Genomic DNA, 15,150 nt, shown 5'->3' on the forward strand with positions numbered 1-15,150 from the left:
CCCCTCACTACAGGAGGGGCAGGAATTATCAATCCTCTTTAGGGTATATAGATTACAGTCGATCTACGGTCGGGTCTCAAGAACATTGGGTGTGTGTTCATTTACCAAGTTTCTTGTGGAGAGATCGCCAAGTGGTGTTAGCATTCGAGCAATCACCCTATTCGAAACCGTCAAGGAACGGTTAGCTTGGCAAGCACTAGCTAGCTGCTTGGAAAATGTGCACAACCCGGGCTTCCTCCCTTTCAGTTTCGTGTTGAATAGCAGGAGCGAGTTCCAAAATTATGCTATGAAAAACGCCACGGCATCAGCAGAAAGGGCCATGTTATTAACCCAACACTTGTGGGTTATATAGAGTACCGTAGATCTTCGCTAAGGTCTGTAAGTAAAACTTACCTCACTGATGTCGGGATTCCTCCAAATTTCCTTATTTAGTGTTATAAATAGCATTAGCGACTGTTTAAAAATCTAATCAAACGTTTTTGTGGTTTATAATATTTTTTACTTCGGTAAGCAAATAGCATGATGAGCTATTTATAAACGTTAACTAAACGTTTGTTCAAGGAGGAAAAACCCCTTGGGGATGGGGCAAATTAATGTGCTACAACCTACAGAATGTAACCCTGAGTCATCCTGTCAAGTTTGGAATGTAAACCTCTTTGTGATTAATAGGGCTTCATACAAATATCTAAGCACAATCACATGCTTTTACAAATGGCTTGCTGTTGACAACCTGTCCCATCTGATTCTTAATCTGAGTATTGATTATCATCAGAGTGCATCACAGGAAAATAATTGACAAAAAGTATGTCCTCACCCTGTAAATGGGATGACCTTTGAAAACAATTCTTAAAAAGGCCTGACGTTTAAAAAGGCCTGGACATCCAGTTTGACGTCCATCCGAGGTACGGTACACACATTTATGCCTCGCCCTGCATGAGAAATACCAGTATTCCAATTTATAGCTGCACATGAGATTCAAACCCAGGCAAGATACAGTAGCTCAGAGGTGAATGCGCACACCTCCATGTCATCCTGCCACCGTAAAATGCACGTTATAATATTACTAAATTATGACGTAATTTCTGATGGTTTCGATTTTTTTGAAGAAATAATTTTCCTGAGTTCTGACAAAAGTTTGTAATTATTTGGCCCATTCCTTCAAAATAATTTTGTTATTGGTTTGTCATATTTTGTCCATTGAATGAAACTAGACAGAAGGAACTCAGGGAATCTCACTACTTTGGCAAAATCTCTACCACTGGTCTATGGAGTTATTGGGATGGAATCATAAAATTCTCGTATTTTTTTACCTCTGCAGGTGACCATGGCTGAGGTCTTAGGTGCTTGCTCAGAAGTGCACTTTAATATAAGCATACCGACACGTGCATGGAAAAGAGGAAGATTAACGTGCTTTTGTTTATTTGTGCCATGTACAAACCACCTTGTCTGCGCACGTTCTTTGTGAATGAGCATGCACAGGCCAGTTATAACGGATCTGGAGTAGGAGCTCAGGATGGCTTCATCCAATACCATTTATCCAAGACTTTCCACATACATTTGTAATACGTAGATTGTTCGTAATTTAATATTCTAGCCACAGCAGTACATTTCTTATGAGCAACACAATGACATGTCCTTGTAAAATTGTGTGTGTGTGTGTGTGTGTGTGTGTGTGTGTGTGTGTGTGTGTGTGTGTGTGTGTGTGTGTGTGTGTGTGTGTGTGTGTGTGTGTGTGTGTGTGTGTCATGAATTTTCTTCTTAGGTGGACTTAGCCAAGGCACTGAAGGCGGCAAAGGAGAAAAACAGGATTCAGGCACAGAAGATCATGGAACTGAAACAGCAAGATGCTAAGGGTAAACTGGATTTCGAGGTAAATTTGTCACTATATCTTGTCCTGTGCAGCAAAGGCTTATTCAAAAAACTTGTCATAACCATGCAGTGAGCTGTTTAGTGCATTCAGCATACAGTTGAAATGGGTTACTCTTTTCTGCAGTGTCTGTCTGTTAACTACATACTGTCCTGATATCCTTGATAATGCAGAACAAAAACATAACCTCCATCCACCTTTGGTGGCGGAGGCAACCAGAACGGCTCTCAACCAGAACGGATCTTCATTTCTACAATATTGTAAGATAAAGGTGATATAATATAACAGATATCATGAAACATTTACATTTTGTAGTCCGTTGTATAATTTAAATAAACATAAATGCAAATTTCGCATGTGGAAAAAGTAAGTACACCACAACATTTATCACGACTTCAAATACCTAAAATTAGAATCAGGTGCACCAGCTCAGGTGCAAATGATGAGAACATCGTTAGAGAAGATCTTGGAGGAACCTGTCTTATTTAAACCTCAGACATTTAGTTTGGTTTGCTCTTTGTTGTTGAAGTGTGTGGCGTCATCATGCCTAGATCAAAAGAGCTCTCTGAGGCCTTCAGAAAGAAGGTTATAGATGCCTACGAGTCTGGGAAGGTATTTAGAAAGATCTCCAAACAATTTGAAATCAATCATTCGACTGTCCCGAAGATCATCTACAAGTGGAGAAGATTCCAAACAACTGCCAACTTGTTCAGGCCAGGCCGCCCCAGCAAGTTCAGCCCGAGAGCAGACCGCAAGATGCTGAAAGAAGTCTCTAAGAACCCCACAATGTCATCATGGGACCTGCAGGTAGCTCTTGCCACTGTTGATGTCAAAGTGCACGAATCTACCATTAGAAAGAGGCTGCACAAATTTGATCTACATGGGAGGTGTGCCAGGAGGAAACCTTTGCTGTCCAGAAAGAACATCAGGGCAAGACTAAAGTTTGCCAATGAACACCGAGGCAAAGACCAGCACTTCTGGAACAATGTGCTCTGGACAGATGAGTCAAAGGGAGAGCTATTTGGCCACAGTACCACAAGACATTTTTGGCGAAAACCAAAGAGCATTTGACCACAAGAACCTGATACCAACTGTAAAGCATGGTGGTGGATATATTATGGTTTGGGGCAGCTTTGCTGCATCAGGGCCTGGGCAGCTCACCATCATAGGATCCGCGATGAATTCTTCATTGTACCAGAGGGTGCTTGAGGATAATGTGAAGCCATCTGTCAGAAAGTTGAAGCTCAACCGAAGGTGGACCTTGCAACATGACAATGACCCTAAACATACCAGTAAATCCACCAAGGAATGGCTGAAAAGAAAGAAATGGAGGGTTCTGGAATGGCCAAGTCAAAGCCCGGATCTGAATCCCATCGAAATGTTGTGGGGGGATTTGAAACGAGCTGTGCATGCAAGAAACCCCTCAAACATCGCACAGCTGAAAGAATTCTGCATGGAGGAGTGGGCAAAAATTTCTCCCAGTCGATGACAGAGACTGACTGGTAAACAGTTATAAGAAACGCCTACTTGAGGTTGTTTCTGCCAAAGGGGGCAATACCACCTATTAGAGCCAAGGGTGTACTTACTTTTTCCACATGCGAAATTATGCATTTATGTTTATTTAAATTATACAATGGACTACAAAATGTAAATGTTTCATGATATTTGTGGTATTATATCACCTTTATCTATCAATATTGTTGAAATGAAGATCAAATAGCTGTATGTTGAAATATGATGAAAAACTCAAAACTTTACCTGGGGTGTGCTTACTTTTTCACGTGACTGTACCTCTGCCAATTTGTCCATGCCACTCCATGGTGAAGAATCACCAAAAAATTCTTCTCGCTGGATCCGGATCCAGATCTTCACCAAAATTGAATTGATTCTTCCTTGTTACACACACAACCTGTCCAACAAGTTTCGTCCAAATCCATCCATAACTTTTGTTAGATATCCTGCGATGTATCGTTTTTGGCCCTATCTCCCAATGGTGAAGAATCACTCCAAAAATTAAATAATTCTCACATCCGAATCCATATTCAGATCTTCACCAAAATAGAATCGAGTCGTCCATGTCAGACACCCAACCGGTCCACCATGTTTCTTCCAAATCCGTCCACAACTGTTTGAGATATCCTGCTATGTGTAGTTTTTGGCCCGATCTCCCAAAGGTGAAGAATCACAATAAAATTTCTATTATCCGGATCCGAATCCAGATCTTCACCAAAATCTAATCATTTTGTCCGTGTCACATACGCTACATCTCTGCCAAATTTCCTCCAAATCTGTCAACAACATTTTGAGGTATTTTGTTCACAAACGGACAGACAGACAGACAGACAAACGGACAGACATACAGGGGTGAAAACATAACCTCCATCCACCTTTGGTGGCGGAGGTAAAAACTGTCTTCATAAGGTCTCCAGTGTTTCTGTATAGGTTGCAAAAATATATGGACAACGATTTTTTTCAACCAAATGCTCACAGAAATGTGAAATCTGAATTTGTTTTTATTTCTCCAGTCAGCATACCTCTGTCAACACTTGGTTGAGAAAATTCATGTTATTCGTAATTAGTAAACAGCCTTTCTTTTCTAATTCTGCCAATTTTTACCGAAATTAATTTCATAATATTTTCTGTGGTATGTTTTGTAGGATTCTCTTGCATGAAACGTTAGATTTTATGGGTTGATTACTTGCATAGTCAGTCGTGGTTTTCACCATCTCATGTTTTTCACCATTTCACCTCTTTTGATATGCTGCCATGGCAACCAACATTCTTATGGCTTGGATGGAGCTATTGACATCGGTAAGCCCCCATTGTACTTGATTATCATCAGAGAGCATCACAGGAAAATAATTGACAAAAAGTATGTCCTCATCCTGTAAATGGGATGACCTTTGAAAACAATTCTTAAAAAGGCCTGACGTTTAAAAAGGCCTGGACATCCAGTTTGACGTCCATCCGAGGTGCGGTACACACATTTATGCCTCGCCCTGCATGAGAAATACCAGTATTCCAATTTATAGCTGCACATGAGATTCAAACCCAGGCAAGATACAGTAGCTCAGAGGTGAATGCGCATACCTCTGTGTCATCCTACCACCTGTAAAATGCACGTTATAATATTACTAAACGATGTCGTAATTTCTGATGGTTTCGATTTTTTTGAAGAAATAATTTTCCTGAGTTTCTGACAAAAGTTTGTAATTATTTGGCCCATTCCTTCAAATAATTTTGTTATTGGTATGGCATATTTTGTCCATTGAATGAAACTAGACAGAAGGAACTCAGGGAATCTCACTACTTTGGCAAAATCTCGACCACTGGTCTATGGAGTTATTGGGATGGAATCATAAAATTCTCGTATTACTTACCACTGCAGGTGACCATGTCTGAGGTCTTAGGTGCTTGCTCAGAAGTACACTTTAATATAAGCATACCGACACGTGCATGGAAAAGAGGAAGAATAACCTCGCTTTTGTTTATTTGTGCCATGTACAAACCACCTTGTCTGCGCACGTTCTTTGTGAATGAGCATGCATAGGCCAGTTATAACGGATCTAGAGTAGGAGCTCAGGATGGCTTCATCCAATACCATTTATCCAAGACTTTCCACATGCATTTGTAATACGTAGATTGTTCGTAATTTAATTTTCCATCCACAGCAGTACATTTTTCATGAGCAACACAATGACATGTCCCAGTAAAATTGTGTGTGTGTGTGTGTGTGTGTGTGTGTGTGTGTGTGTGTGTGTGTGTGTGTGTGTGTGTGTGTGTGTGTGTGTGTGTGTGTGTGTGTGTGTGTGATGGGTTTTCTTCTTAGATGGAGGTCACCAAGGCACTGATGGAGGCAAACGAGAAAATCAGGATTCAGGCACAGGAGAACATGTAACTGAAAAAGCAAGATGCTAAGGGCAAAACTGATTTAAAGGTAAATTTGTCACTATATCTTGTCCTGTGCAGCAAATGCTTATTCAAAAAACTTGTCATAACCATGCAGTGAGCTGTTTAGTGCATTCAGCATACAGTTGAAATGGGTTACTCTTTTCAACAGTGTATTCATGCTGTCCTGATATCCTTGGTAATGCAGAACAAAAACATAACCTCCATCCACCTTTGGTGGCGGAGGCAACTATAACGGCACTCAGTAGAGAGCATGCCTTCTCCAATTTGGCCATACCACTCAATGGTGAAGAATCACTTTGTAATTCTACGAGCTGGATGCGGATCCAGATCTTCGCCAAAATTGAATCGATGCTTTCTTGTCACACACACAACCTGTCCAACAAGTTTCGTACAAATCCGTCCACAACGTTTTGTGATATCCTGCTATGTATCATTTTTGGTCCTATCTCCCAATGGTGAAGAATCACTTAAAAAATTATACGAGCCGGATCCGAATCCAGATCTTCACCAAAATCTTATCATTACATCCTTGTCACATACACTACCGAGTTGCCAAACTTTGTCCGAATCTGTTCACAACTTTTTGAGATATCCTGTTCACAGACAGACAGACACACAAACAAATGAAAAATCACCCATCGAGCGACACTTGGCAAAAGAGAAGAAAACAGAAAGGCACTCAGCAGAGCATCCCTTTAACCTCACAAATAATTGGTGGTTGAATTCAGTAAGCTGATGTGAAAATCCAATTCAAATTTCAAGTCAATCGGATGAAATCGGCTCGTTCTTGATCTTGAGGAAGATCTCGCGAGATCTTTGTCAGCAAGGTCACGTCTTTTCGAAGCTGTCCACGCTCTCACGCTTTCGAAGTTAAGTAATTGTTCACAATTGTGTTTTTGTCGAAACTGTAGTTATCTTTCGGTGTGTGTACCTATAGTGTGTCCCTAGGAGGATTTTCGGTGTTAATCTTTCATACATGCATAGAAAATCGTTGGTTAATTCGTGCCGCGTCTTTTGAGGCCTTCATTGTACCGTGTCCTACCTTGAGGCTTTGTTTTTCTATCAGCGGTCCATCGATTGTGCTCCAATTACTTTCGTTCTCTCAGTTTTTCCCAGTCTTTTCACCCCATACTTCCTTGTTTAAAATCTCAACTAAAAAAAAAACAACCAAAAAAACATTTCCTTCTCTGTTCTTATTCGTTGTTCTTATTCGTTTATTCGTTGTTCTTATTCGCTCGTTCGTTCTTCGACCACGTGTTTCACTGCTATTTCCCCAGATAGTTTGCACTGTTAAATTTTAAAATGTTTTAACTTTCCCCTGAAGTACTGTATTCTGTCGTATCTACTTCTCTTAAGTAGATCTACTTCTACTTCTCTTAAGTAGATCTCAGCTGCTTTGATGTTGCCCAGTTGAAATTTCGAGGTCAACACAGAACTTGGTCGACTCCGTCTTCTTGGCACCAAAGCGCATCTGGTTTCTATTATGGAGCCACTAAGAGGTTTGCAAAAGATGGCTATCACGGGAAGAAGAGAACAGGGTCACTGTTTGGGCCGAAAAGGTCAATACTCTCTGACAATTTAATCTCAGTCAGTTGACTCTTTCAATCAAACCCAGGCTAAGTCAACACTTTGCCCTGAGCCTTTCACTAAAGGACAAAGGTTCAATCTTACAGATGGCCGCTTATCGTCTTGGTTCCATTTCCAGTGCATTGCTTAAACTACGAGCTTTGAAAGCACATTGAAGTACAATTTAACTAATATTTATAAATTGTATTATAAATATGCATTATATAATTTATCTATAATCCACATTGGTCAGGGACAAGTTTGAATTTGACGACCCGCGATAACTCGCCGACCCTATCAAATATAGAGGTCTTCTATAATTCCTCAATTTTTTCTTTTGTTTAAATTAAAACAATTAATTTAAACAACTGCCCACAAAATACTCAAACCACAAATTTGGTTAATCCAATTTTGAATACCTAAGGCATACACCGTCATCCTGGAAGAATCTGATCATAAAACATTTCTTTGTTTGTTGACTCTTTCCATGCTTCAGAACAAATGTTGACTTTCTATTTGAAAAGAAGAGGCTGATCACTTGTGTTTGAAATTCAAATCTGAAACATTTTCTTCTGATGTTTTCATCGCACCTACACATTTTCGCGTAGGATTTTCCGCTGTTGTGATTGCTGGGCGGAGTCATAAACTGACCCTGCTCTGCATGTAGCATCCTTGCCACTCTTGATGTGAGCCATAGTAGATTTGAACAAGGCCTTCATCCAGTTGTAGTTGGCTTGCCTCCTCACTCATCGTGAGTGGGCAGCAAGTATTGATGTGATGTTGGTTGACCAGCAAGATGTGGAACAGAGATGCCAGATGCATCCACAACGATGTTAGGACCATGGTGTTCAAGTTCTCCATGGTCCATACCAGGAGAAACCAGCAGAATCGTGCACAGCCGTTGTAGAGGAAGAAGCACAGCCGTCCACTTACAGCTCCCGCCAGTTCCCCGGAAGTTGGTGGAGCAATGACACAAGTCACCGCATCCAGTAGAAGTTGCAGGTAAGATATCGTCGTCCCGCAATTGCTGACGTGATGAATGTTTGAGCCATTCGAACAAAAGCAACTGATCGCCTTTCTTCCATACGTTGCAGTGTGATCCAGGCAAATGGTCACATAAATTTTCCTTGGTGAAGGTAAGCATCGTCTCCAATCTTGCAAGGGAGAATGCCTTCATCATTCTTTGAGAAGGAGGTTGTATGCCAAGATTAACTTCATTTTTTGCCAAAAATTTTCTTTCTCGAACTTCTTCCCAATGCCGTTATCACTCCATTTGAGATGTGATCTGGCCTTATTCTTCACTCAGCCACATCTATATCTGCTTTCCACACACACTGAATCAGATAGGGTACATCTTGACATGAAATTACCATGTTCATGTATATCTTATAACAGCTTCACATTTGACAATTTGTTGTTTTCCTCAAAACATTCAAAAAGTTATATTCATTTATATACTTCACACGAATAATATCCAAATCAGGTATGTATTTTAGACTACTAAACTAAGAATAGCATTTCCAATTGCTTTCAGGTTAATATACAGACTTGGCATTTAATATGGAATATTTTTTTTGTGGGGGTGAACTTAATTTTCAAGATGTCTTAGAACCAAAAGTTCATTGGAATTATGTTGAAATTATTCTAGATTTTGTTAATGTGACCTTTGAAAGAAACAAAAACCACATTTGACATTTCGAAACAAATAAATTGATCCTTGAAAGTGATGTAAACTGATATCGAACTCAATTCATGGACAGTACTGTGTTAAACTTCTGTACGTTTTCCAGAAGTATCTCTATTTTGCACATTAGCCAAATTTTTTTTAACAAAAACAAAAGTTAAATTACGACTGGGATTACGGACAGTAAAATTACAGTTCAGTACTCCGTGTAACCCCCACGAGCATTCAGGAGAGCACGTACAAGTTGAGGCATGCTGTTCACGAGATTTGCCAAGGTTTGGACAGGAATCGCTTGCCATGCAGTGACAATAGCCTGCTGCAATTCACGCACAAAGGTCGGCTGATTGTCCAAGTGGTCGATTTGATGCGTTAATTCTGCCCACAAGTTCTCTATCGGATTCATATCCGGGGACATGGCAGGCCACTCCATATGCTCTACACCACGGTCAGCAAGAAAGTGTTGGATCATGCGAGCACGATGAGGCCGTGCATTGTCATCTTGGAAGACAAAGTTTCCTCGAAAGGCTGCACGAGCAAATGGAAGCAATGTTTCTTCCAGAATGGCCCTGTACTTGAGCTCGTTCAGGTTTCCATTCAGAACAACCAGGTCAGTTTTGCCCCCTGCATGAAAAGCAGCCCAAACGGTCACCCCACCACCTCCAGCTTGGACTCTTGGCACTATACAATATTCGTTGTCGCTTCATGCACTTGTCTGCGCACTCGGACGCGGCCATCTTGACGATAGACCAGAAATCTAGACTCGTCACTGAAGTTCACGTGGTTCCAGTGTCCTGGCTGCCATTGACGGTGCTCTCTGGCCCACTGCAATCGGCGCTGGCGGTGTTGTCTGTTCAGACGTGGCTTTCTCAGGGGATTCCTGGCACGATCGCCTGCTTGAACCAGTCGTTGGTTGACTCGCCTTCTGGATACAGGCACATTTGTCAGTTGCTGCCACTCAGCCCTAAGCCGATTAGCTGACTTGGTACGGCCATTGCGGACTAACCGGTGCAGCTGGTGATCATCCCTCCTTGTGGTTCTGCGGGGACGTCCTGGCCTCGGTATTGGAGTAGGGACACCCCTCTGAGCATTTCGTTTCAGGATCTTTGACACCTGACCTTGAGTGATGCCATACTGCCGGGCAATAGCACGCTGTTTCATGCCGTAATTTCGTAAAGCCACCACTCCATGACAAACAGCATTATCGAGTTGACGGACCATCTCCAGAGGAAGCGGCAATAACTTTTGGAGATGTGCAGTAGTTGTTTTCCACTAATACAGAACGCAACAACCCTTGTATACCCGACTGTGAAGCCAATCATCAAATGCATCTCTCCGTACATTTTGCCACGCCACCTGTGATGTCATCCTGTTGTTGACTTCTTGCTGCGACAGACAATCAGTGACATGGTTCTTTTAACAAATAAATCACCAAAGTGTAAAATAAACTCACCAGATTGATATACTGAGTTAAGAAAGTAAACCCAAGTCAAGCAAAAAAAAAATATTCCATATTAAATGCCAAGTCTGTAGTTTAAAAATTAAACTCATGCAGTTTTTTTTTAACACTTCTCAAAGAAAATAAATGCATTAATAATGAGTGCATATGATTAAAATCACAAACAGGAATATGTAATTCCCAACAAATTTTGCAAACAAGCAAACTACGCATAATGTATGAATTATCATTGTTCCTCCCCCCCCCCCCCCCCCTTTTTTTTTTTTTTAATGAGTAATTAATGCTATAGTGTGAACTACTAGTATGTGATTTTCAAATGGTACCCTTCATCACTTTAATTTGCATGGTGTGTAGCTTGTGGTGATATGAGCTTACTGATTTTGTAAAACTGCCACAATTCATAACATTTTCGTTATGCCATTATCTTTAACTCTACTGTACTCATTTGCAACATTACTTGATTCAATCTTTTCATCTCGGTGTTCATATCATCATAATAGTCTTTCTATCTTGGTTCCATATTTGTTTCTATTCTCATCAGCATCCTACGATTTATCAATTTGTTCCAACACACTGTAACGAAGGGTTTTAACCAAGCCTCTACAAAACTATTTCCAATTTGAACTCAAAATGCTAGTTAAACAAAAATTCGAAGAATTAACTTCAAAGGGTCAACAAATTCATTTTATAAACAGATCTAATTTTCATCCAATAGTTTTCCTTGCCAACTGTCATATTGTAACACTTTAATAAACCTTCGAAAAATGTCTCCCAAATCAATAAATTCCCTTTTTACTTTCCAAATACTCATCTGTAAATTATGTATTCAATTACAGTTTCTCCCTATTTGTTTGGCCTCAATGGCCACAGAAGTGGCTGCCAACATGCAGTACCTTTTTATCTACCAAGCAAGTATTCTTCCACATAAGACCTCTACCAAATTTTAAAATCTGGGATTTCTGATTATATGGATGCACACTCTCAGGACATTTCAGGCTGCTGTTAACAATCCACTGCGATAAATTAATTCCTTTACCCACAATTAATTAATTAGTACAAATTGAGGATATTATCCCGATCACATTCATTTATAGATTCATTGTTTTATGAAAATCAATATTCGTTAAAGTCTGGTGTTACATTTTCGGTATCAATTTCAGCAAGATTTTCTTCACTAATCTTTTTCCCATATCATCAATGCCTAATACACATACATACAACACAATTTATATGCTGATAAAATTCAAGTTTATATATATATATATATCAAAAATCTGTGAACAAAGTACTCTGGTAAGTCAGTGTAAGATCTCTTACAAATTAAGCAAATTTTGTACTCCCACATTTTTTTTTATGAAGCTCATATCCATAAATAGCTTTGTCCTCATATAAGTTCTATCAAAAATGGAATCCCAAGGTTACTCACAATTTCTTACTATTAATTAATGGCTACTTGTAACTCAGCACATCAAATCTTTGTATTCCATCTGCCTTGACAAAAGAGAAAATCTCCCGAATGAAATTACGTTTTTAAAATGGATTTTATGGATATTTGATCACATCCACATCAAACTATCTATTTCAAAACAGGCACACTGTCGGTTTCAGCCATCTTTTAAGAGAAAAAAAAAAATACACAAACTCATGCATTATGTGTATTTGTTTGCGTTGGAACCATTATTTGCAGATCAAGATGGGTGTCAATTTCATAAAATTTGTCCCTTCATTTTAGAAACGCAGACACACAAACAGACCAATTTTTTTTTTTTAATTCTTAGAAAACCCCTATAATGTCCACATTGAAATCACCCTTTGTCTCCCACAATAACTTGTCCAAATTTGACAACACACCCGTTTACATGTCAGTCGACCACTGACCTATCAATCATGCAAAACAATAGTCCGAAATTCCCACCTGATCATCATGTGACTCTTGTCACTTGGTTCCCAAAAAAAATTTGCAAAGCAATTGTTCCAAACTCTGTAAATTCAAAAATTGTTTTGCCCAAAATGCTCACTAAAACCACATTTATAAATGGCAAATATGAGGCTTCCAGAATGAACTCTAATCCTGGATCTTTTAATTCTATGTTCCAAAAAGTATCCAATTTCGGCATTTGATCAATTAATTATTATTTTGCTAATAAGCAAAAAATGAATCATTCTTGCTCCGAAGACTTTTCAGACACAAGAAGCGTCGACAGTTACTCATGTTGGTCTGGTGATCTAATCTGTTGAGGCCAATCGTCATTTGGGATCTGCAGCAATGAAGGCCTAATCGTTGTCTGAGGTACCCTTCATTAATACAGAAGGAATACGGACATATTCCATTTGTATCTTTCCTTTTTAACTTTTGATAACCGTTTGTGAATAGTACACCTTTTGAACATAATAATAGTACATAGAATCAGAGACATGTCCAGTGGGTGAAAACCACAATAACGGAAGTTACGAATACGTAACACGAGATGGGGGTGGATGAGGTGTGGGGGAGGTAGGAAGGCTGGGACAAGGGAAAAAGGAAAGATAGAAAGATAGGAAGAGAGTGAGGGATAGAGGAAGAGAGATGAAGTGAGCACTGGTACCCTTGATCTTGGTTACCCGATGAACTAGTCTCCTATTTGAATATGGACAACGTCATCTCCAGTGTCCCATATTTCCACAATTAAAACACCGGTCCTTGTCATTGCCTGTTCTTTCAGGCCTACCCATCCTGTTACTTCCTTGTCGATTAGGTCTCTGATTTTCCCTTGGATCATCAGAAAATTCTCTGTACTGTTCTTTTTGGGGAGACAAATGGGAATCAGGTGGGGCAACTGTCACTTTTATTCCTACATTCGAGGGCAGTTGTGCACGTATCTCCTTCAGTGTATCCTGTATCCTTTTTAGTTTAAGTTATAGGTCCGTTATCCTTTCTTGCTGTTCCCATTTCCTGGATTCAACATCCCAATGATGGAATGCCAGCCAGTCTACCGTTAGGTTCTGTCTCTTCCTAGCTTTCAGTTCTTGTCCTAATCTATCCAATCGACTTCGCTGAAATGTACCATCTCTTGGAAACTCCTTGGCATGTCCCTTTGTCCACAAATACCAATTCTCAACCTCCCTAATGGCCTCTACACCATAATGGTTGTACATATAATATGTACAAGTACCTTTTCGTGGAATATCTGGTTCAACTTTTCTACCCTGACAGGCCCTATTTCCCATTTCGCCTATAGGAATGTATTAGGCAAACCGCTGTGTGTACTATAAATAAAATCTGCTGGGATTATTCCACCTTATACACCGTAACCTGTATGTTGCGTCTTCTGAGGTTGGTATGACAGTCTTTCTTCACTGGTGATTCCAGGAAGAGTCTCTCCAACTTTCAATTGACGATGGCAGCTGAGTCCAGGAACACCTCCTTTTTGTACAATCGTTTCACCAACCGATCCCCAAACTGATCGGACAGGTAAATGACCACCGATAGGTGGGGAACCACGTATCGGTCCCTTGTCACCAAAGCCAAAACACTTTTGCGGAGGCCAGGTAATTGTGTTCCCTGTCAAAAAGGCACGCCAGATATTAAGCACAAATATAATATATATACAAACATCCGGGTTTAAATGTAATATCCTCTTTTTTGATGGAGGTAATAGGACGAGTAAAATAATATAATATTATTATATTATTGATATAATGATATAATATAATAATATAATATAATAATATAATATAATAATACAATAAAATAATATTATATTATTATATTATTTTACTCCTCCTATTACCTCCATCAAAAAAGAGGATATTACATTTAAACCCGTATGTTTGTCTGTCTGCACAGAACAATTTTGATTTTCTCTACATTCGTTGATATGAATTACAGGAAAATTCCATCACAGGTGAAACCTCACCTGTACAATTTTATAAAATTTTGTAAAATCACAATCATGTCATTGATCACATGGTATAGACACCATAATTGTGTCAACACAACAATCTTAAAATCACTGAAAAAAATCCTGGCAAAGGTCCACAATCCCTGATTGCTGTGTCCTTAGCTCCTTACAATGGTAATATTACCGACATAACATATCAATATTGATTTATAATAAAACAATAAAATTAAAATATAATATCTCATGGCAAGGGGCAATGCCATCTCATGCCATGCCCGATGGTTCAGAGAAAACAATAACGTTTACCTGCAGGACATATTTCCACCCCAGGCAAGACCTACCTCAGTCTGTTCCAGACCCCCCCCCCCCCCCCCCCCCCCCAAAAAAAAACCTATATAACGCTGATCTGGACCACACCCTACCACACCTACAATGTCCACAAAGCACCCACCAACCTTTTTGGTGGGGTGGGGGTGGGTGGGGGGAGGGTGGAGAAAGATGGATGATGAAAGGGATAAATTGCATCCAACACCAATCCATGTTGAACAAGGGAGGAATTCATGGTTTACATGCATCACATAGTTTCATTCGTGAGATAGTCAAACAAAATTAATCAGACAGATATGAGACAGTTCATTGGAAAAAAAATGTCTCAAATTTTCCAGATGTCATGTTTCACTATGGCTGCATAGTGAAAGCCACACTTTCACTAGTGGCCACAAAATTGTCAACCTGTTGACAATTAAAAATTGGAAAACCATCTCAAAATGTTTTGCCAAAAATC

The 15,150-nt window shown here is 39.7% G+C and overlaps 1 protein-coding gene across 1 annotated transcript in view; it reads left to right on the forward strand.

Moving 5' to 3' along the window:
* LOC137424188 (coiled-coil domain-containing protein 149-like) overlaps positions 1 to 15,150 on the forward strand; it is a 163,389-nt gene that overhangs the window by 112,262 nt on the left and 35,977 nt on the right. Inside the window, exons 11-12 of the mRNA XM_078774361.1 lie at positions 1,763 to 1,870; positions 5,697 to 5,804. Coding sequence (XP_078630487.1) covers positions 1,763 to 1,870; positions 5,697 to 5,765 — 177 coding nt within the window. The 3' untranslated portion in view covers positions 5,766 to 5,804. The remainder of the gene's footprint in view (positions 1 to 1,762; positions 1,871 to 5,696; positions 5,805 to 15,150) is intronic.

The sequence above is a fragment of the Myxine glutinosa genome, chromosome 3, assembly GCF_964187855.1.
Source record: "Myxine glutinosa chromosome 3, kmMyxGlut1.1, whole genome shotgun sequence".
Lineage (NCBI taxonomy): Eukaryota > Metazoa > Chordata > Myxini > Myxiniformes > Myxinidae > Myxine > Myxine glutinosa.